The sequence below is a fragment of the Rhipicephalus microplus genome, chromosome 3 (genome assembly GCF_043290135.1).
Source record: "Rhipicephalus microplus isolate Deutch F79 chromosome 3, USDA_Rmic, whole genome shotgun sequence".
Lineage (NCBI taxonomy): Eukaryota > Metazoa > Arthropoda > Arachnida > Ixodida > Ixodidae > Rhipicephalus > Rhipicephalus microplus.
The window spans coordinates 47984492-48009329 of NC_134702.1; the positions used below are offsets into that span (position 1 = coordinate 47984492).

The 24838-nt window shown below is 47.9% G+C and overlaps 1 protein-coding gene across 4 annotated transcripts in view; it reads right to left on the reverse strand.

The window, feature by feature from the left end:
- The window catches only part of LOC119175350 (death-associated protein kinase 1-like), a 180763-nt gene that overhangs the window by 72568 nt on the left and 83357 nt on the right, over window positions 1-24838 (reverse strand). Inside the window, exon 1 of one of the 4 annotated variants that reach the window (XM_075889438.1) lies at window positions 6710-7731. The exons of 2 other annotated variants lie outside the window; for them this stretch is intronic. In XM_075889438.1, the coding sequence (XP_075745553.1) occupies window positions 6710-6847 (138 nt within the window). In that variant the 5' untranslated portion in view covers window positions 6848-7731. Of the gene's footprint in view, window positions 1-6709; window positions 7732-24838 lie in introns of those variants that run through there. One more of the 4 variants, XM_075889440.1, reaches the window with a different exon arrangement.

A 24838-nucleotide genomic window follows, 5' to 3' on the forward strand; every position in this document is an offset into this window, starting at 1 on the left:
CGGGAAACTCCGCATCAAGTCCACCGTCTTAGCCGAGAAGAACTTCCAGAGAAATATGTATATAGGCGAGAAAGACAAGACCAAAAAAAATGTGGTGACTCGGTGTGCGGAACTAAAGTGCACCCCCCTCCTCTCCCTCCCACCAAATCACAAACAATCGCGCTGAACCATTGCAGCAAATAAGAAACGCAGCTTCTTGACGTAATACCCGTATACCTCGTACGCACCCTGTAATCACGAAGACAAATACCGCTTGAAATCATTCCGTGTAGCAGCAGATGGATGTGAACGTAAAGGAGAAGACAAGCATTGTAGGAAACCTCGGTTGCGTTCTTGCGCGATTCATAAACGTCATATACTCGCCAGTGTTCTTCGCTCTTGTGTCAAATGAAATTGTGCTCGTCATCGATGGAGGTACAAGGACGTCCATAAAGCAAAACTCGGCGATTATATATGATGTTTTGTGGCGCAAGGGTCATTTGACGGTCAAAGAGCGCCAGTTACTGAGACAAATGATGCGAACAATGATTATAGTAAGTAGCTGTGTGATGTCCTTAGAACGTTTGATTGATTGATATGTGGGGTTTAACGTCGCAATACCACCATATATGATTATGAGAGACGCCGCAGTGAAGGGCTGCGGAAATTTTGACCACCTGGTGTTCTTTAACGTGCACCTAAATCTGAGCACACGAGCCTACAGCATTTTCGCCTCCAAAGAAAATGCAGCTGCCACAGCCGGGACCTGCGGGTCGGCGGCCGAGTACCTTAGCCACTAGACCACCGCAGCGGGGCTGTCACAAACAACAAGAAGAATGGCGAACGAAAAGCAACCTAACCAACGAAACGCTGATGAGGGGGGGGGGGGGGATTAAAACTGCTTTATTGTCATTTAGTTTGACGTAGTTGCGATAATAATGAAGTGCGAACCGACTTCAATAAACAAGTTCAACTACGACATCACCCACTTATCACCGAAGGTACCTACGCGAAATACGAGTTTAACAGCAGTACTTTTTCTATCGCACACATGCGCGCTTTCATTCGCCATTCAGAACGCAAGGGCTGTGAGTAACAGACAAACCCCTGCGGAAATGCGTAGAGTGCATAGACGCATGAAAGGTATAGAGTTTCCTACGTTATGTACACTCCATGACGAAGGAGAAAGAGTGGGTATCATATGACATAAATGCAAAAATGAAAATGCCAGTTACAAACACATCTCCATAAATCTGAGACTTTCGTCAGATAACCGCTGTTTAAGCACTTTTATTTCAAGTACTAAGCCAGCACAACTTCGAAAATGAAGGCTGCAGGACGGTAACGCCACAACAACCGTACAAAGCTGCCTTGAAAAGAAAGAGGAACATGTCGCTGGAAACTATAGAACGAGAATATGCGTTCACGCAGTGCACCAAGCACAGCGCGATCGTACCTATATTGTAACGGGTGCAAGAGAGGAAAAGTCAAAAACTAGTTTATTACGGGCGAACTTGTGCCCTGAAAATTATGTGCGAAAAGATGGAAGAGTCCTCTAGAGCATTCCAAAAACAAAAACTGTTCCTCTGCCCACGCACCTTCTTTTTCGCAGCTCCAACTCACACTGGCTCGTGCCTGTGAACAAGAGGCATGAGTCGTGTGGCCCCAAGCAGGAGTGCACACAAGACTGTGGACGCTGATTTTTCATAATGTCGGATATTGTAAACAGTCTCTGTGGCAATATAACCACGCGTCATGCAACTGAAAGTTGCGACACACTTTCGATCGCACATGTACAGACCGTGTCTGGGTTAACTTCACTACCCCCACTTCACCGATTTTTTTTTCCGCTTTACTTAACGACGTCCGCGTAGCCCGCCGTTCCTATAATCGTCGGGAGAAATGTCCTTCCGTGACAGGCGTTGCGCACTTCCACATTAAGCAACCATCGCTCCGCACCATTAGTCGCGAGTGCCGCAATCACACAACGGGAACACAGGCGTGGAAACTGTCTGGGCCGCTTACACGTACTACACCATTCTACATCCTCGTTGGGGAACTCCACTGCCCACGCCCATATAAGTAGACGGGCCACCGCTGTGGAGTACCCAAGTCGTGACTTGAATGTGCTGTGCCGTATACTTTTACAAGGCTCGGCTATTTCAGAGCTCGTCTCACGCGAGAACATAGATTGAGGAAGTTGCGGCAGAAATTCAAACAGCCGCCCAACAGCGCGCCCGCCCCTAGAGACGAAATTACTCGTGTATATACTGTACACGTATACGCGACTGCGGTGTCCAGCACAGACGCCTCGCCTTTCGAGTGACGCAACTGCGTGCAATATTCTGTGCTCGCTATCTGCTTTCATGTACGGTATAACTCGCCATGCAGTTATGTGCAACAGCTGTTGGGAAAAAAAATATCGTGCAACAAGCACTACTTGACAATCAAGTCGCGAACGAACGGGATATCACTGCTTGCTGTTGCACCACAGCTCTCCATGTCCAATGCGTAACTACTCGTACATGGGCAGCGGTGTTTAAGAATGCGGACGCCGCGATTGACACTAAAAGGTGGGGTCCAGTGCTGGTGGGTGACGCGTCAAGAGTGAAATGCAGAGCTATGAAGCGCAGTTTATTTTTTTTTTTTTTGAAAAGACAAGAACTTGAATGATCTTAACAAGAATTCACATTAACACATCTATTTTTTATCTTTCAGCCTAGATTTTGTTATAAAAAAGGTTATCGGCAAACGTCAAAATAAAATAAAATGACGTTTTTCGGATCCATGCGGCACCCGAGACATCATTTTATTTTATTTTGACATCGATCATTGACTTCCTCATTGACAATATCTTTACCCAATCAGACCGTATTCCGCCATGCGTGGAAGTGTCGACGAATAGAAGTAATGCTTTTTTTGTCCTCTATAGCTTGTACGTAACACCGAGGTGATTTCGTTACACCAGACACTTTTACACGCCTGAAGTGCTGTTGCTAGCATACAATAAGCTTCCCTGTTTCTTCCCTTGCCACGGGAGATCTTTATGCTCACCCATAGTAGAGTACACCGTTCTCTGAGTCGTTGAACACTTCTACTAAACGGATTGATTCTCGTTGCAAAATATTCAATTACCCTTGAGCACAGGTATACCGTAGCATGCACCGATTTGAAGGCGGAAATTTCGATCGTTTATGAGTGAACAACGATACTCAGTGGAAAGCTTCGGCATCACGATGGCGCGCAGCACTGCACTCCACGAAGAGTACTAACAAAATGGCGGCCCGCGATGAGGGGGGGGGGGGGGGGGGGCATGTATACGAATATGCGATCGCATGTAGACACATGCTCTCTGTTGACATTTATTCTAACTTTCCAGTAGTTTCATATTCAGTGACATTTCATTTATTGAGATGAAGAAGGTCAACGGTGCAACAACGCTGGCGAAGTATAGAGTTTGTGAACGTACGTTAACGGCAAATACAATTCCTATGCTTAGAATGAATGTAATTTTGTTGTGGGCCGCACGACCCGGACTGAGCACTAAAAGGAACGTACACAAGCAATCGCTGCCCACAACAAAATTGTGCTTAACTACCAACTCGTCCAACTTGCCATTCTGTTTTACAATGAATAAATGCCTCTTTTTTATCTGCCTTTTTTATTTGGAACCAAGTCGTGCCATCATTAGCACAACCACTGACCATATATAACATGGAACAAAATCGCTAAGAGCACCTGCCTTTCTTTGTTAGCTTTCGTTCCATTTGTTTTTTTCGCTTAAGGTTACGGATGTCCTATGATCAGCTTTAAAGAGAGATCACAGCGAGCGTTTATGGCTGTGTCATAGGCGAAGACAGTGCGTGCCGGTCTGCATTCATCGATCTAACTGGAGCTGTTTGCGTTGTTTGCTCCGAACCCTGTCTCGTCGCTATCATTCGTCCCGGCCCCTCATCAAGCTATCCGTCATACACTAGCTGCTCTCACGTGCACTAAATATGGCACCGTTAAGTACGCGACCCTGTCCCACATAGGGCTACGGTCGTGAACCATACACCCGGCCGACCTGAGCGCACGGCGACGTTGTTCGTGTGGTGGTCGGACCCCATAGAGAGCAACTAAATATAAGGTCCGCTATGAAACAAGTAGAAGCACGCCTTCCATCCTTCGGCAAGGCAAGCATAGACGAATTCATGCACACGAGAGAGCTTACGCTCTAATAGCGCCAGGCTCGCTCGAGGAAATGCATATACGCTACTTATGGCAGCCACCCGCATGCTTATGGAGGGTCTCTCCATTATGCGGCTGTGGATCCGGCTTCGCACTGAGCCGAACGGAACTTCGAGTGATGCGGCAGGCGAGTCACGCGCGAGGCGACTCGCGGGCAAAGATTCACGGTCTGTTTTTATGCCGGCTCCTGCATCGTGCACGATATGGACCGTACATCACGCCCCCCCCCCCCCCTCCTCCCGCGCTTTCCCCCGCTATTCCTCTTGTGCGGCGTAAAACTAAACGGTCCACCGCACACTGAATATCTCGTGTAGCATACTCGAGTCGGTCAACAGTGTCCGTGCATAGGATAACGGGGTGTATCTATGACAGTGACCTTTCTCTTATACGCTGGTATGCATGTAGCTACATTCCTGCGGTGGTGTAAACAGCTTGCGTTTCACAAGTTATGCCTGGTTGTGCCAGACGCGCGATTATTTCCATCAGCTTGAGAAGAAGCATCGGCATAGACGTCTAAATGAACTATCAAAGTCTGCCAGATCTTGCGATAGTCTAGGAGAAAAAAATGAACAAAATTTAATGTCATGAAATTAAGTGAATTCCGCGTCAGGACACGAAACACCACGCTAAGAAATCACGGTTGTTACCTCTCGCAAGCGTACTCGCACACCGTATTGCAGTAACGGTGTGTACAAATGTACACGCCAACTTGAATGGCACGTCACGCACGGCGTGCTTCATCAAATGATTGATTGATTTATATGTGGGGTTTAACGTCCCAAAACCACCATATGATTATGAGAGACGCCGTAGTGGAGGGCTCCGGAAATTTAGACCACTTGGGGTTCTTTAACGTGCACCCAAATCTGAGCACATGCCTACAACATTTGTGCTTCATCAAATGGCTTGAAGCTTAGTGCTCACATTCGTGCAGGCCGCCTAAGTAGGCAACTGGTCATTATTTAGCTTCATTACGCTGCTTATTGTTGCAGCGAATCACTTTGCTAGATGCAGTGCCATGTTCGACGATTACTGGACATGACTTGCAGGGCCTCTTAAAGCAGCGCACGCTTTTTGACGAAGATCATGCGAATTTCGAGGCTGTTCAAGTGATCAGTTTACTTTGTCCTGAGTGTTATAATCACTGACTTATCAGTTCAAGAGCTATTCGTCAATGATCGACCTTCATCGCTGATAATACGTCGAACACCACCTGTTCGTAAGAACAGTGCTTAAGCACTGCAAAGCGTTTCTCAAGAAAGGGCCAAGGATCGTGGATGCAGACACACAAAAAAAATGTCTACCATTACTAATACTATCGGGGCTTTTACGAGCCAAAACTACGATGTGATATGACGAACGCAGCAGTGAAAGGTTCAGTAAACAGACCATACAGAGCTGTTTAACGTGCAATGATATCTCATAGTATACAGCCGCATTTCGGGTCCATCAATATGCAACCGGTATCAAACCTGGGACATTTGGGAAAGCAGCCTGGATCCGTAACCACTATACCACCGCGGCTGGCGTGTGCTAGAGGGCGCCTATATAATCCACACCGAGTCAAAGGCGAGGCAGTAGTTTCCTTCTCGCCTTCCCTAATCTTCCTACAAGCGCTACTTCTCCCCCTTCCCCTTCCCCCCCCCCGCTCAATCATTCATAAAAATAAAATACGTGGAATGTCAGCACTAAGTGTTGAGCCAGTCAGAATTTTCGCGCTTTTTGACAACACGCTGCTGTCTCCGCTATACGCAGTCTCAATCGCAGAAAACGTAATGTAATCAGGTTATCGCCCACGATGGTCGTCATGCGAGACAGGGCAGATCGGGCATGCGGTAGCATGTAAAAGAATGGCAGGCGCAATTCACCATAGATATCTATCTTATATCGGCCAAGAGAACTTTTTTCCGTCGTTACGTCGCGTGAATTACAAACTGCATTTGCGTGACGAATTGTGCCGCAAGGACGACTGGAAACGCCCGGAGAGGATAACGCGGTCGCTCTTCTTATTTTCTGAGTTTATTTAGGGGCCCTTCAAAACCGTACTCTTAATACGAGTACGAAGGTATCGGACACGTTAGTATCGAAGGCGACTGGCTTAAAAGGAGACAATGCCTGTGAAGGAAGAGATTCGTGACCTCTGTGGCTGTGGTCCATATTTTAACAAGAAAGTCCCAGCTATTCGTACAAGTAAGAGCCAATCATTTAGTTACCTCTTCGGGCACACACTACAATCGCACAAAGGCAGCAGTACAATGAAACAAACAACTAACGTCGAAGATTTGCAAGTTGGTCTGTCATTTCTGAACTGAAGAAGCGCAGGAAAATAAAGAAACGGCCCAGACATCCAACCGAAGGAACCTTTAAATTCGTTTGGCCGGCTCAACCATTTCCTAATTTTCCTGCATCGTTTCAGCTCAGAAAGAACCAGCCCCTACAGAACACACCCAAGTTGTTAATCCAGCCTCGGATTCACAAGAGTACGGCACCGTATACTTACGTACGAAAACGGGAAGCTGGGCAATGGAATGGCGCTCATGGCGGCGGTCATATTCTCGCGCCATGCTGGCGCAGTCCCCGAGGAGTCCGTCGCGTCGTCCAATCCGACCCAGTCTTGGTCCGCGCGCACGCCGAACATGTTCTCGGCACAGCGACACGTGAACGCCTTAGCGCGCACCACCTACGAAGCGATCCGCGTCGTAGCAAAATCCGAATAGAGTATGCAGCTTCGTAACGTCATCGGAAACGGGGCAGACTGATAGCGAGCCATTCCTGGGAGCGTCGGTTAATTAGCGATGCGCGCGTCGGTTAATTAGCGATGCGCGCGTCGGTTAATTAGCGATGCGATCAGTGGTCGCAGCGTCATGCGCGTGCGACGGTTTTTGCGATTTTCGCCGTAGGATCGAGCGGTGTCGGTGACTGTCGTGCGAAAAAACGACGCATGCGGGATCATATGGTGGATTCCGTGACGTCGGGATTAAAATTTTACCTGCATCTTATTAAAGAGACCAGACACTTCAAACTGCAGTGAACCATTGCAATACCAGAAGGAAGGAGTTTCCTGTGAGACTATGAGAGAAAATATACTCTAATCACTGTCGCATGCAAAAGAAAAAAAAAACACTGTACATGAAGCTATGGCTATTCGTAATCTGACCTCAGCAACCGGCAACTGAACGAACGTCAAATTTTCCACTCGTTTTCACGATGATGATCAGGACGTAACTGACATCTTCACCTGATTCACCATTATATGCTCAAGAAATATAAAAAAAAGGAAATAAGCCGTAACTCGTTTATTTTAGCAGGCGGAATGCTGCACGCGAATTCTCAATTTGGCCAGCTCGCGCCTCTATTTTTGCCGGACGATCATTACAGCGGCTAATCATAGCCACAACCACTCAAAATAGACCAGAAAATAAATCCGGAAAATCTTTCGAGACCCAAAGTCCAACTTCCTCAACTCGGCGATGAAGCTTCGCCTGGACTCGGGATGCCGACCTGCCACCCCTCCTCAGCTCGTTCCTTCCTTTCGTTTCTTTTTTTTTTTTCTTAGGAGTTCACGGCTCTATTCAACACTCACTGTCCTAATAACTCTGCCCGGTCTCGACCCCGTTGCCTTTCTCAATCAGTGGGGGAGGGAGACTTAGTGAATGAACGGCCCAAACGCAACGGCACACTACGCCATCACAACCACAGCGCACACGCGAGTTCTTGGAGGGCGTATCCAGCTTCGCACAGTCGAAGTTCGTTTCCAGCGACGGTCCGCTCACCAAGCCATACAAGGCGATGTCGCGCGCAACACCACGACCATCACACACAACGGGCGCACAAAGAAGGCACGAAATGCTGCTGGCGAGACGAAGTGTCGGGCCGGATGAGGCACGTCATCAGTCAAGATGCTTAGTCGCGTGCGGGAGTGCGCTGCCGATGACCAAAAAGGAAACACCGCCGCAGCCGTCTTCCCTACTTCGCTGTCATTTCGCTCGCCTCCCCGAGGAGCCCGATCCGGACGGCCCGCCGTCATCATGCGCGGCAGAAGAAACAGCACGAGACTGCCATACCCCGCTTCACTCAGACGGGGAACGACATGCGGACGCAGGCACGCACGCAAAACATAACTGCCGTATACTAAAACGCGAACGCATTAAACGCCACGAGAGAACTGAGGAACCAGGCAGCTAGACGACAGAGAACGTTCTGCCGTTGCCATTTCTTTACACGCAGCGCCGAATGCACATGCGCGCGCCAGACGGCCGCGGTGCCTGCGCTGTGGTCCCAGCGGCGAGTAAGAGCCGCATTTTCGTTTCTCGCACGAGGAAATCGAGTGGGAAGCTGAGGGGCGTTTGAAATGGCCACGGCTGCCTTCAAACGCCTTCACCATCCTGCGCATGAAAACAGTTCGGTGCGTTATTCCTCCTCCGCCATGTCTCTCACCGCTTGACAACTACGGCAAGTGTGTGTGTGTGTGTGTGTGTGTGTGTGTGTGTGTGTGTGTGTGTGTGTGTGTGTGTGTGTGTGTGTGTGTGTGTGTGTGTGTGTGTGTGTGTGTGTGTGTGTGTTTGTGTGTGTGTGTGTGTGTGTGTGTGAGAGAGAGAGAGAGAGAGAGAGAGAGAACTAGCAATACAAAAGAGATGCCGGCATCCTCTTCGCGAGGAGTCGAAGGCGTGGTAAAAAGGGCGCGGCGATAAGACAAGGCCAGCGCTTCGACCTGGAGCGTTGAAGGAGGAAGAACGCGAGCGCCACGGAGTGTGTTGCAAAGTGAACTACGCGTATAAGCACCAGTGCCAGCAGTTGCGGCAGCAACAACTAGCAACGGGAGCAGTAGTGCGCGGCAATGGGGCGAGAGCCACCTCCTCGTTGTCTCGGGCACCCGGGCGTGAAGCCGTTATTTCGCAGTACAAGCAGCGAAAAAAACAAAAGGGACCAAGTGAAAACACGAGCAGGCACGATAGCGAAAGAGACGCATGCACGAACCGAAAAGGCGACCACCATCCAGCGCCGGGAAACGCCCGTTTCGAAAGTTTACGCCTTATACTATACATGTAGCGTATAAAGCTACATCGCCGCCGAGCTACTGCAAAATCGTGGGAAATGCCACGTGAGAAACGAGCCAGCATATAGAGACACTAGGGAGGGGGGGGGGGGGGACGTTGAAGGAATCAAGTACGTGCTCTGCGTGCATATCGTGTTGATCGACTTTCTCTACTTGTCGGCCTCGTTGGTACTGTGGTGCTCAGCTTGCTGACACGAAGGTTGTGGGTTCGATTCCAGCCACGGCGGTCGCATCCATATAAGGGGCACGTGAGCTGTGCAATTTCAGTGGAGGCAGCATCTTACATGACACCATATATTTGGTCGAAAGCTCCGGAGCCCGACACTACGGCGTTTCTTACAACGTGGTTTTGGCACGTAAAGTCTAAGATATAATATTAAAGTTTCTTTATTAATTTAGTTGACAATTTCACTATTAATTATAATCTCGTCCAACCCACAGATAAACTCCATTTTTGCATTGCGGGCACGGAGTGATGTCAGAAAAGATTGATGAAATTAAGACGATACTGCCCTTGTAACGGCGGATATCCGTTATTAGCCGACATGAACAGTTGGCCAACAATGAGCCCAAATTTATTCGTTAATACAAGTCGGAGCAAGTAGGGTAACTATACAGAAAGTCTCAATAGTTACTGTCGATACAATCGCCTACATCCGCACGTCCAGCTATAGAGATGCGAATAGAGCAAATCCAGAAAGAGATTGTTTTCAACCAAGAAAACAAAAAAAGTTCAGAGACAACTGCGTGCTGCGCCAAACAAACGTCCTGCTGTATATACGCCTTTTTCTCATCCGCGCATTCACAGCCCATCAACTCTCTTCAAAATAACCACCTTCGCATCTGTAGCGGCCCTGACCTAACTATAACACCCTATAACTGCCTCTCCGGGTACCGGCGCGAAAAGTGGGCGTGGCACGAGGAAGTGACGACAATGCGAGCCTTAAACAACTGGATGGAAGGATGGATGGATGCTATGAGCGTCCCCTTTATAACGGGGTGGTGACAAGTATGCCACCAGGCTCGACAAAAAAAAAAAAAAAAATCTTTTTTCCTTTTTTTTTATGTTGGCCTAATGCCTCTACTTCGATAAATTCTATCTTAATGGAAAAAAGGTAAATTTTCAGCTTAAGTTCTCTGCCATTTACGGCACACTGTCCATATTTTATTTTTCCAATATTTATTTTTGTCCTTTCTCTCTAATTTTCTGCCACCAATACTCTAACCGTCTCTTACTTATTTCAATCGCGGGTGTGTTCAGCTTTCCATTGTTGTCCCTAAAACCCAAGGCTTCCTGTAGGTTCGTGCCCAAACGTACACCTAAACGTACAACTAAGCGATGTTTACAGTGCCCTCTACCGGCTCACTTGAGAAGTGCTGTCACGGCATGTTCGTTCGCAACGACGCAAACTACAAGGCAGTTAGGATTGCGGTGCAAAGTTTTCTAACACCAATTCAAGCTATAGAAAAGGCACGGCAAAATTGGGAAGACGAAATCAGACGGGTGTATAGTTGAGAGACACTTATTTCGTCTGCAGGAGATGGAAGACTATAAAACGCCCGTCGTGACGGCTAAATATATATGTGGCTTCGTACACACACGCGCGCGCGCGCACACACAGCCACGGAAGAGGAACCCTTTCATTGCGCACTCGAAGTCTCGTCGCGACTCCGCATAGACTAACAGAGGTACGAGTGCACGCGAAAGTAGGACAACGGGCACTCTCCAACCGAGGAGCACAGGACAGCCAACGAATGCGTGTATACAATGGTTTGCGGTTATACAGCCACGCGCAGATGCGTAGAGGAGCAACGGATTCATAACCACATGTGTATCAGCCGATTTAGTTGCCTCTTTCACTTTGCCGGGAGTTCGTTGCGTGTTCGCCTGGGGACTAATGGCGACTGCAGTAAACGCAATGAACGGCTGCTGCAAGCGGGTCGTTTGCGCCGCTACACAGCATCGGCCGATGTTGCATGTGCACGCGGTCGACGCATGCGGCCATTACTGGCGACCCCAAAGTGCGTTGCGATAGAAAGAATTGTGAAAGAAACCGAATGATCGCGTAGAATTAACGAAGGGAGCATACTTCTATTCCGACAAAAGCAAGACCGACATTAACTATAGGCAGGCGAACGGCAATTAGGTGCGTCGTAACGAAGACCTGAGTGACATTCTTCAGTTGAATAGAAAATGGCATTGTGTTAGTGAACTTCGTTTACGTCATGGCCGACCCTCTGCGCACGCACTTTGGAGCGTTTACCGCACAATTAATTTGATTTTGTTACGGCTTGCGCACGCTCCTACCCATCACCCCATTTCCTCTCCGCCTTCCTTTTTTCATACAAATGACATAGAGGTTGTACACAAACGAAAAATAAATGTACAAATGTTTTTCAGTGCTCTGTAAAAACGAACGACACGTAATGACCACAAGCGTGGCGCTTAGGAATGCGAGGGGCAGCAATTTACGGAGTTTACAAGGGTAGCTTGGCCTCGTTGGTTATCCATAATTAATCCCTGTTTTTAGAGCTGTCCCTTGATTAACAATTCACGAAGCTGAGGAAAACGTTACTATATGTGACGAAAGAGGAAATGGAACGCACTCAAATGAGATATAGAGAGAAACAAACGCTTACTTCAACGAACAGCTGAAAATGTTACACCCAGGATGGGTGGAATGACTCGCTGCGCCACGGGCTGGGTGATAATCATGGTATTGAAAGTAGCGACGCCCACCCAGTCAGCACGTAGCGCATACAAACGCAAACGCAGCTACAGTGATCACATGAACACGCCAACAGCACATATTCACCGCACACGCATTGATGATTTGTTTGATATGTGGGGTTTAACATCCCAAAACAAACATATGATTATGAGAGACGCCGTAGTGGAGGGCTCCGGAAATTTCGACCACCTGGGGTTCTTTAACGTGCACCCAAATCTGAGCACACGGGCCTACAACATTTCCGCCTCCATCGGAAATGCAGCCGCCGAAGCTGGGATTCGATCCCGTGACCTGCGGGTCAGCAGCCGAGTACCTTAGCCACCAGACCACCGCGGCGGGGCAACAAGCCAACTTTGCAAACTCTGAATCAACAAGGACATAATCATATTATAGTAGGCTTATAATCTCTAATTACTATAATAACGTAGCGACGGTAATGAACATAAAGTAATGATGTAATCACACTGACAACATAAGCCCTAATACAATAAAAACAACAAAACATCAATAGTGTGGTCATTCGTTGTACTAATAACAGTAACTTTAAATAAGATTACGATGCCATCGCCGGATATTATTATTATTTGTGTAGTGAAAGTTACATCAAAAATTGTACAACACATCCGCATCCAACTAAAAAACATTGTACATTATCAAATTTGAAAATTCTTTAATCGTTTTACAATTTTGGCTACTTCAACAACAGGACAGATATTGCATAAACACATAGTTTCATACTCGATGATCTGCATGCCCTAGTTAGTCCTGGGTTCCTTAGTTACCATTGATGTGCGGCGTAACTGGGACGCAAAACCTCCAAAATTATTATTATTGAAGATGTAAACTTGAAGCTTTGCTCGGTGTGTGTTGCTGTTTCTTTTTGTCTAATACTACAGTCATCTAGGTTAGAATAATATGTTGATCGACAATGTCAAAGAACCACCAAATAAGTGCTCGAAAGCTGCATCATCATATTCACGTAAGCGGCCTTGGGCACTCAACCTTGGGCGACCGATGACGCATATGCGCCCCGTTATAAATAGCTATTAACAGGATGTGGTGGTACAGGCCTTAACAAGCACTGGCGATGACTGCGGTCAAGCGATTTTGAAGGCTGTGCACATTTCGCAATCGGAGAAAGAAAAAAAGACAATGAATAGACTGAAAAAAATCGGTTATATATACACTAAACACGTAGTAAAATAAACACTTTCGAATATATTGCTCAGCTGTTCTATAAAGGCGAAACCATGTATCGTTAACAGAATGTGGCACAACAACATCGACGGTAATTCGGATGCCAAATGCCATGGAGCGCAGAACGTGTGAACGGTTCTGCAAAGTCTGAATGAATGAATGAATAAATTATTAATTAATTAATTAATTAATTAATTAATTAATTAATTAATTACTTAATACACCAGAACAATAGACACATTGGCCTGCAATGGTAGGAAGGATCGCAAGAAAAGATCTATCCGTCAAGTGCGGCTTTTCTGATTCATATGTGCCATCGTCTAATTCGTTAAACCATCATCTACTTGTTTTGAATTGAGAAACAAATTTTTTTCAGCATCAAATTACAGGATGCCAGCACGCCCAGACAGCTTTTTGAGGCCCTTGAGATTGAAATTTTATTTTTATTTTTTTATTTCAGCAAAATTTTCATTCTCTTCTTCTATTGTATTCCCAAATAGCCTACCACTTACTGCTAGATGCACTTCACAGAATGGCAGGGGGAAAAAACGAGTAGGAGAAACTTACGCTATTTTGAGAGCAGCCGATGCATGTTAATAACGGGTGAGCGGCGTCGGTGAGACCTCGCAACCAAAAAAACTGAACACCTCAAGTCAGCAATAGCCACGCACGCCTGCGCGTGATGCACGTGTAAACGCGTTAATTGGCGCACGTAAAACGCCAAAGAGGAGTGGTTTTTCAAGAAGAAGGAGGTGGCGGCATATTATACACAACCCTCGCAAAAAAGAAAAGAGAGAAGGAATGACGAAGAGTAGCTATAACGTGTCTCCACAAAAAGGGGAGCTGCAATTTCTAGCTTGTTTTGAACTTCTTCGGGGACAAAACGAAAAAGCCAAAAAAAGAAAACGTTACAACTGGGGCAGCTTTGTACCCATCCTTGTTTTCATTTTATTTTATTTTTTCGATGTTGGAGGAGGATGAAAACGCGGGCTCCTTATCTCGGCTCCCGGAGCCTCTCAGTGACCGCGATGCTCAATTCCGTGACCACCCCGCGGTGGGAGAAGGCGGGGGCTGTTGGCCGCAAATGCAGGAGTCGCCGATGTATATTTATTGCGAAGGGATTCGCTCTGGCTCCCATACACGAAAAAAAAAAAGAAACAAGGCAGGTGGAGACGTGCTTATTTAGAACGAAGACCTTTCGTGCGATGTTTTTCATGCTTCATTTTAGCGCGATCGTTCCGTTACTACGAGAAAAAGTTGTACGGGAGATTATTTGCGAAGCACTGAAAATTAACCATCTTTTAAATACACATTATCGAGAAAGCGTGCGCTGTACACTTGTGCGTAATAAGCTTTCCATTGCGAAAATAAAAATAAAAAGACAACTGTCATCCTTCTCTCCACGTTTTTTTTTTCACTTGTACGTTCCAGAATTTCACTGGTGGGCTTTTTAATACACCTTGGCTTGCTCACTCAATTCAAGTGATTAGAGAAGAGATTTTACGGGTTGATAAAACAAAAAAAACACACAGGCACACACACACACACACACACACACACACACACACACACACACACCGACGCTGCGCTTAATATATAATCTCCAAATGCAGGGGACAGCTTGCACGGTCTTGTCGATTGGCCCACTACGCCCACGAATTTTCTTCCGCTTCCGGCTAGCCCTTTATTGTGTTTGGCACTCCGCAAATGGCGTCTTAATTACGAAGCAGACTGTCGGACCGCGAAAGTCATATTAGTCGCTCGAGGTGTGATACACGCAACTGAAACACCAGGACGACACAGAGTTAGTGAAAGTTTGAAGCGGTTGTCCACGAACGTGAATATACGTGCGACTCGTTCATGCTGACCTTTGTAAACCGAATCGGCCACTGTGAATGTGATCGCGTCTCCCTTTCACCATGAACTCCGTTTCTTTATTTCGTCCTCTCTCTTACACACAGAGACGCGAACGCACGCAACCACACACACACACACACACACACACACACACACACACACACACACACACACACACACACACACACACACACACATATTATATATATATATATATATGCACGCGCGCGCACACACAAACCCGCGCACACCATCGAAATTGCGGAATATTGACTCGCCACAAGCCACGGGAGATCGAGACGAACTACGACGGCAAGGCGGCCAAGTCACTGAATTCCGCGCCGGTGTGCCAGACTTGCACACTCGTGAGCGCACACACACACGCACGACGTGCTGCGATCGCTCGGAGCCGATGTCCGCTGTACGGGGAAAAGGTTGCGCTTTCCTGCACGGTTCATAAATGATAGACAATGGGCACTTAGTGCGCCATTTGTCGGACCTCGTGCAGACTACGTATAGGTGTACGTGCGTGTGTATGTAAGCTTGCGCGCACGAAAAACCAGAGAGGAGGAGGGGGGGGGGGTACGGGGGCGTATTTTTTGTGTTGGTCGATGACCATGCACAGTGCAGAGGCGGGACCACATGTGCGGAAAGCAGCGGCGCGAGGACAGTTGGTTACACGCGGGGCGAATGCCTGGTCACGCGTAACCTTGGCGTTCCGCGGAGGGGGACGACGATCTGGCGACCAGCGAAGCCGATCAAGAGCGCGCGCGCGAGATCAGTCCCAGATGCGCACCTAACCAACCAGCTTGCATGCAAAAGCGGAGTGATTCTTAAGAAAGAGAAGAGAAGAGAAAAGTGAGCCCCGTTATAGTCTGCTTCAGTGAGCGACACCGCCACAGTAGCTCACAAGGGATGGGGGTGAGGAGGGATAAAAAGGGTAGGAGTAAAGGTGTAGAAAAGAGGAGGAAGAAGCAACAACAAACTGAGGGGATAGGAGAGACAGGAAAGATGGAAGCACGGTCACTGGAGTCCGAGGACGGGGTACACTTGCGAGAGATGTTGTCGGCGTCTGTAGATGGCGTAGAGCAGGTCCAGAAAGTCAGAGCTTCACTGTCGTCGAAAGCCGTCGGCGGCAGGAGGTGACGTAGGGCGAGCCCAGTCGGCCAGAGCTACGCTGACGCCGAAGGTCGCAAGCGCGCGGGCGCACAACCGGTCGGCACGTAATCCAGCGAGCGACTCGCATGCGAAAGTGTCACCCGAGCGAGCAGCGAACGCGGATTTGTTTTCGCGAGAACAGGCGCAGTCGTGGGAGAGGAGGTGTCTCTTATTGTCAGCACGATAGAAGTAACTTGCAAGCGGGCATGTAAATAAATCACAGCGCTACTCGAAGATTAGCCTAATCGGTAACTTGAACTGCCATCCACGACAGGCAGAACAAGTTGTAAATTCCTAGCGTTGCAGCGCTACGAGCGCAGTGCACCACGCATACTGTGTGCGTGCATGTGTGTGCGTATGTGCGCGTGTGCGTGTGTGTGTGCGTGTGTGCGTGCATGTGTGTGCGTATGTGCGCGTGTGCGTGTGTGTGTGTGTGTGTGTGTGTGTGTGTGTGTGTGTGTGTGTGTGTGTGCGTGCATGTGTGTGCGTATGTGTCTGTGTGTGTGTACACGTGTGTGTGCGCGTGCGTGTGCATAACCGATGTTTCAACTTGTCCCTAACGGGCAACGTGACGTAATGCGATAGCCGTTCTACTTTTAATTCTTCTACCTCTTTCACTGAATTTACGCTCGACTTCATTGGTTTATACCACGGTGGTTTATACCAAACGGTTATTTCACTTAAACGTTTGTAGGAGGGAGACCAGCCTTTCTTTACAGGGAGGGACACCAACGACAAGGGAGTTCCTGATCGGAGACTGAGTTCTAATGCGTAATGTTTTCACTATATTTGCTCTTTGAAAGTGTTGGTGGGCAAGGGCGTAGCCAGAATTTTTTGGGGGGGAAGGGGGGGGGGGCAGGTATACTTTATGTATGTTCGTGCGTGAGTTTGTATGTGTCCGTGTATATATACGCAAGCGAAATTGAAAAAAAAAATTCGGGAGGGTCTGAGCCCCCCATCTCGTGGCTGCATCCCTGTTCCGGTATGCCAAAGGGGAGACACAATAAAATCGTGGGAGAGGGGGGGGGGACTTCCCACCACCCTATATATGCACCCTACTGGCGCCGCCACTGTAGTGGTGACCTGGTCTAGGTAAGAACACGCACGGTACCAAAAATACTTATATGTGCCCCACAGACACTTGCACCGGAACTACAGGTACATGTTGTTTTCAGGACGTATACTGAATACTCTCGCTTATTCGCCTTCGTCAACACATATTCTCATTCTTATAGTTGACGTAAGCCACCCACAATGCGCTTCGCTCATCCTTGACTGTTTTTATTATTAAATAATTAGCAGCGAAAATAGCAACCACGGGGAAACGCAGCACCTACACGAACTGACGTCAGGCGCCGTCTACAGACTACAAAAAAAAATAAAACAAAATGAATAATGATAGAAGAGACGCTAGGTGAGGCCTTAAACCAGCCTGCAAGACTAATTGTAGTCTTGTCACGTTTTCCTGAATGTATTTAGGAAAATGGCTAGCTGTAAATTGAGAATACCGTGAGAAAACGAAAACCAATAACAATAAATAGCACTTTCTTTTTCAATGACAAGACCGAGCCACGCCCGTCACGCGAGAAGCTTGGCGGTGTCATGCATGCCGCGGCCCGCGCCGCGGCAAAAAAAGAAAAAAAAAACGTGCATTGAGTCACGGCTTCGCCACGCAACAAACAACACCCACCACCGCGTTCCCTTATTATACGGAACGCCCCGAGGCGGCACCTGCACGCATGCAAACCCCGCCGACGTCGCTTACGGAACCCTAGGTATTTAATTTTCCCTTCTTTTTCCTCCGTCTCGCCGTCGCATGCCTTCTCCCATGGCTGTGCACGTCTGGGTTGCTACTAAAACACCCCCCACCCTACACGTTATGCAGCCTCGAAGGTGTATCCGTGGAGACGTATTCCCTTCCGGGTTGCCCAAGTAACGCGCAAGTCTATGGCGCTTGTTTTCTGTTTTTTTTTTCAGATATTTGAAGAAAAAAAAAGATCACAGCATATCCACGAGGTGAATAATGACAAGTGGGGCGACAGCACGGACGCACGGAAGGACACATGGACGGATGGATGAACGGACGGACGGACGGACGCATGGAAGTACGGATGGACTGACGGACGCTTCGGTCCACTCGCAATCATTCGCTCCGTGGGTGTGCTGTGGCACCGTTTTTATTGACATGCAATGCAATGCAACTGGCTACTCCGACTACGACGACTATGACGACACGGGACATACGACCCACGGCGTAAGGGGCTTCGCACCTAAAATATTTCTGTTCTTACTTTCCCAAATATGCGTCTCGGAAAGGAAAGCGGCAAGGCCCTTTTGCACTGCATATTCTTCAAAGCCCCCATTTTCGATACGTTGAATTATTACGCCGAATTTGTTCAGAAAGGTGACGTATTGCTTTTAAGTTAATTAATTCGCTCTTAAACTCTCTAAGTCAGCGTTCCCAAATTATTAGGTTGAAATATTACAAGCGAAGGTGACCGAGGCCGATTGTGAACAGCTGTGACCTGTACAAGAAAAAAAAAAAAAAAGACTTAGCGAATCGGGCCTCCTGATAACTGGCGCGTTGAACTATTGCGGTTTTAGTTGCATAGCTCTATTTTTGGAAAAGACCGGTGAGCCTAGTCTTGTAATTATATCAACACAAGCATGACAACAACTTTCAGCATGTAAACGTACTTTCGCATGCGGTACTTTCGCCGCCTCTCTTTCCTTGGCCTTCGTCATAAGCCGTCACTTCTTTTTTTTTTCTTTTGTTTGTTTCGCCTCCTTCTAATCATCAACACTAATTTATTCCGGTCTTCCTGCTCAACTTTCCCAACCCTCTGCAGAACGAGAGGCTGGAGAACACTGTGCATGTCCCGGTAATAAACTATTCATGACGTCGGACCACACCCGCCTATGACCTCGGCACGGAGACAGGGGCTACGTACACCTCTGTTAGATAACTTGTACCCGCCTCAATTGCACACCTTCTGGGAATTCCGCAAAAGGAACGAGGAACGACAAGTGAGCGAGACGTAAACAAACATTAACACGGCCCTGTCCCACCCCCCGTTTCCCTCCTATAACAAAAGCCACCGCCAACAACGCCTCTCAAATTGAGGAAGTGTCGCGTACGAGCGTCATTCTCATGAGCATATATACACGTCCGAAACCTGGCGACAGTGTTTCTCATCCACCCAAGCGATGCGTCATTATACTGCAGGCGAATACGAGAGAACAGGTAAAAAGAAGAATAAACAGCGAGAAAAAGACGACGCCTTGGAATGTCGTTGTGACGATAGAACGTTCCCTTCTTCTCAGCGAGGCTGAAACAAAGAAGTAAAAAAGAAGAGAAGCGGGTGCCAAATTACGCGCGTTCGACGGAACGCCAAGCGAAGCATGTCGCCGAGAACGCGTCCCTTATACTAGCTGAGTCACGTCCGGAAACAGCATCGGCGAAGTGCGATGATGACAACTATAGACACCCGAAACTTGCAGCAGAACGAGGCAGGAGCGTAACACGCGTACGCTATAGGCGTCAGCCGATCGAAGGCGCGAGCCACGTTGTGGGGAACGCAGATACTCAGTGGATAGACCGTTGCCACAATAAGTACATATCTGTCTGGAAATCTGCGAGGCAACGATACGCGTTACGGAGGATCTGGTATATGCTTCCTCTAAACTATACCCAGAGTTTCCTAATAAACACGAACTCTGGCGCTAGTGTCTACGGGAGCTGCAACGCACGGCGCTTCAGCGAGCATGGGAATGATGGGTAGTACACACATTTGTCTAATATTCGTACTTCTGGCCTGCTTTTGGCTCCGTGTGTGTTTGTGTGGCTTGAAGCTGTTTTCTTACAAAAAAAGTATCAGCAAATGTTCAGCGGTTGCACTTCACCATTTTATTTTTTAAGACTTACTTTTCAAATCGGCTCACGAAGTTCGAAAAGGTTCAATCTTTCTTTCAAAACAAAACTGAAACACAGCAATAAACAAAGCCGCAAGTACGATTCGGCGCACGCAAGTACAAAGACTAGGCAAATGTGTGTGCTACCCATCATTCCCATGGTCACTGAACGATCGCAGCGCCAGAGAGCCCTCTAGTTAATTTTAGGAAACTCTATGAACTGCGCGACTCTCGGGGGCTTTTCTGCGCCACCAATACGCCGACCAACTTTAAAAATGCAACGACATGACATTACGCATCAACAACGCACGAAGTTTCGTGTTCGTCGTTGTGTGTGCTGACTCTTGAACAAAAAAACTGAGAGATGGAAGCTGCCGTGAGACACAGCGCGTTGTGTATTTGGTGGTCTATTGCACCGTTCTGTAAGAATAACCATCATTAAATCACCAATAGCCGATTTTCGTCTGTAGTATCAAACGCGATTATGATGCAGTAATGAACAACATTCCGTATGTGCAGTATCAGAGATAAGCCTCTATAAGCCATCGTTTGCTAAAGCTTATAATTATCATTTTACAAATTTGCCAAATAATTAACACACAAAGATTGTGGAGGCGCCGGAAGATGGCTGATGAACTTTATCGCACCAGACCTTTCTTCTTCTTCTTTTATCTATACAGCAGCTTTAGACCCTTAGCACCCCCCCCCTCTCCCTGTGCACCCTTAGCCAGAAGTTTAGACAGCGTGACATAAATGAGCACAGTGATTAACATAACTCCGCTATGTTGCTTGAGCGTAAGGTAATCCGTGGCACGCTATCGAAACCCTATCAATGCATACTGCACTGTATACGCTGGACAAGGCTAGATAGCCACTGAGCGCTTGCAAGTAGAGACCAATCTACCGGAAGTCATAGCCTAATTAGAGACTCTTCATTTTTCATACAAAATTGATTTAAAGCTGATGGCAATTACAAGTTTACTTACAGGTTTATCTACGCTCCCTCGAAGGAGCCATCGCCCTTCTGTACGTGCATAATTTCACCATCGTATCTTCATCATTCATCTAGCTTCGACCTGCAGTTTAACAGTCTACTCTGAACGAGGCAAAAGGAAGACAAGAACGTGCACGCGACCGTGGCGAGCAATGGTATGTCAACCGCTTATACGAGAGACACGGACAAGGCAGGGGTCGCCCCGCGCACAGGTGCAGCACTTCGCAAAAGCTTATCACGCTGCTTCGCGTATATAGTCGGCCACCGCTTCAAGGAGAAGAAGAGGATACAGTAAAGAAGGAAACAGCACGTTTATTAGAATCGAGGACACGCGCGCATTCTGCCCGACATCAAGGTAACGAATAATTACTGTTGTAGAAAGAAAGACAAGAGGCCGGCGGCTGCGCGATTATGTGCAGAGATAAGCCGATGCTTCCTTGCAGGTAGAGAGACCGCTATTGGTACCTCGTTAGCCGCACACTATGCTGCAGCCAGACTACAGACAATGCTCGCCAGAACCGCCAAACAACGCGAACTGCGTGGTACACGAATCAAATCTTTTTTTGCGTTTCCCAAGTCACGGTGTGCACGACTGTTACGAGACACATTTGGGTTCTATGTCTGAGCAGTTCTTTCTGGTGTTTCGGCCTACAGCGTCATTGTGAAGACTGCGGTTGGAGATATAGACATAAAGAAGAAACGAAATGGACAACACGAAGAGCAAGGCTGAGAGACCAAACAAGGGGATAGCGTTGTGGAGGAGGAGCTCTGGTGATAGCTGGCGTCGTTTGAGAAACACCGAGCAGGAAACCGCAGGCAATGAGGAAGGTCTCGACAAGAAAGACCGGTGAAGATCACTCGAAGACACGCGGAATGGAGAAAGAAAAGAAAGGAAACAAAAAAAAAAAGTGGCAGGGCGAGCGAAGAGTTAGACGAGCGCGTCCAAGACGCGTCATGATGGCAGTCAAGAGGTCAACGACCATGTACGTGGGCCTCGCTGTAGACCTGCACTGTGGTTTTCCTGAAGCGAATGCGCAGGTTTCGGATGCGAGATTAGAAAGAAAGAAAGAAAGAAAGAAAGAGAGAAAGAAAGAAAGAAAGAAAGAAAGAAAGAAAGAAAGAAAGAAAGAAAGAAAGAAAGAAAGAAAGAAAGAAAGAAAGAAAGAAAGAAAGAAAGAAAGAAAGAAAGAAAGAAAGATGGATGGATGGATGGATGGATGGATGGATGGATGGATGGATGGATGGATGGATGGATGGATGGATGGATGGATGGATGGATGGATGGATGGATGGATGGACGGATGGATGGATGGATGGATTAACGGACGCAAGTAGACTTATATGGAGAGCATATACCATAAGCATCGAAGCAATCATAGTTAATGTTTCCCTGCACCCGAGTGGGCGGGAGCCAGTCACTCAAGGCACCAGAGCTCCGACGCCTCTTGTTCCACGAGTATAGCTTCGGACTGAGAGGCCGTGTCACATCCGGACGGGTCTCGAACCGGCCACTCTGATAACTGCATGCTCGCAATAGCCCATACGCCCGCGGCCCGACTTGAAAATAGCGGTTTTATACTTCATCGCCGGCTTGAGCAAGTGAATGAAAAAGTATAGAGGCGTCACTGAGCGCGCAATAAGGGAAGAGGTAGAAGAGAAAAGGAGAAAGGGGGTAAATGGAGGCGCGTGGCACGGCACTCCATGTGAGGTTCCCGACGCGTCGGCCTCCGCTATAACCTTTGTGCACAAAAGAAAGAGGAGAATAAGTATAGCACGCGCGCGGGCCATTTGCAGCGTGTGCTGGCGCAGGACACACGCAAGCTGGCGTGCAAAACAAAAGACAGCCGCAATTCTTTCGGCCACCGCATACTTCGCCCTTTATTATCACCACTGCTTTCTTTCCTCCAGCACCCCAACAACGACCTGCGTCTACCTATATCGCTGATGCATAAGTCTCAAAAAGAAGGATTACAATCTTTACGGGCACGCGAGGGAGGGAGGACCTTTTTTTTCACACGTCTCAAGTCACAGTTTCAATTGCAAAAAAATTACCCGCAGCTTCCCTCGGGGGAACACTGAGGAGGATGAGGAGCATATAATTGGTTAACGGGGTGTTAAAGTGCGACTTACTTGGGTCGATGGCTAAATTGGTTAACGTGGTTGTGAAATGGGGTGTTAAATTGCGACTTACTTGGGTCGATGGCTAAATTGGTTAACGTGGTTGTAGGAGGGGGTGTTAAATGAGTGAACACGTACACACGTATGCGAAAGGGCGGCGCTGGTCGAAGGGACGTCGATCATTGTGTTTGTGGATTCGTTGGAATTCATTTCACCGCGACCTTGGACGTCGACGCGCCGTACAAACCAACCGACGAGCGGCAACTGAGCGAGCGAGCGCCAACCTTGAGTATTTATACAGCGCGACGGCGCATGCACTGTCAGCTGTCGAATGTTCGAGAAGGGGGAGAAGCGCAACGGCGCATGCGCGCGCGTCAGCTGCCGATGTTCTCGAAGCGCGACGGCGCATGCGCGCACGTCAGCTGCCGATGTTCTCGAAGCGTGACGGCGCATGCGCGCTACATTATACAGCTAGCGAATGTTCGTGAAGAGGAGAAGCGCACGCGGTGTGTAGAGGAGGAAGGGTGCACAGATGGTGGAGGAGTGAAGCGCGCGCGGTGTGTAGAGGAGGAAGGGATGCACAGATGGTGGAAGAAGGAGGAGGAAGCTTGCGGACGGCGCCGCACTACAAGCCTCGAGTATTAGATGCTCCGCATCTAAAAAAAAAGAAAGAAAGCAGTGGGATGCGCTCAGAGAACGTGGAAGCACAAAGAAAGTCAGCAACTGTAGGATAAAAACGATAGGTAGCGATGACATCAACAAGGCTTTGGGTACGCAACTACGCCTTTGACCTTAGCTACGAAGAAAGAAATGAAGCAAGACGTCCCGCCGTCGATTTACCGTTGACTCGAGGTCAACCTGATCATTCGTTCACTGTTTTGCGCGTTCCAGATGCTGGAAAGCGCGCATATAGGTGAAGTATATGCAGCGTATAGGATGAGTAATTCTTCGAGTTATGCACGTACGCGCATGTGGTTTATATTCGAAGCAGTATGAATAATAACCAGCTTCGTGCAGGCATCACGGCGAGCCTCCTTTGCTTTCTCGAGTTTTGATAGTAATCTACCGATTCTCCATCACCACAAAATGTGCCGAAAATTCAAGTAAGCGTGCAAGTTGAGTGCGTGTTAGAATGCGCGAACGAGGCCAGTGGCAAAAAAAAAAGTATTTCTATTAGAACAGATCATCGTAACATTTGCGCGGGAGCCATGCCGTTTAGAAAGTATTCATTTACACTATATGTACAGAGCGTAAACTAGTTTATGGATTTTGAGAGCAGTAAGCCGTCCCGTTCTACCAATGCAAGTACATTTAGAAATAGTGGTTAATGATTTAGATTACTAGCCACTTTACTATGGGAGAGCTGAAAGCCGTCCCCGGCGTCACCACAGAACACCTACCAGCGTCCCGTGATAACGATTGCGATCAACTCGCTTAGAGCGTGAAGAAAGATTTACTACAGGCGATGAGAACGACTCATAAATCCATCTTGAGTACTTCATCAAACGACCAACCGAAATCCTCTGGTGTCACCTCGAGCCCTACTCCCTTTTTTAGCACGCTTTATAGCCTTCAGCACTGGCCGTCTGGAAGAATGACAGATAA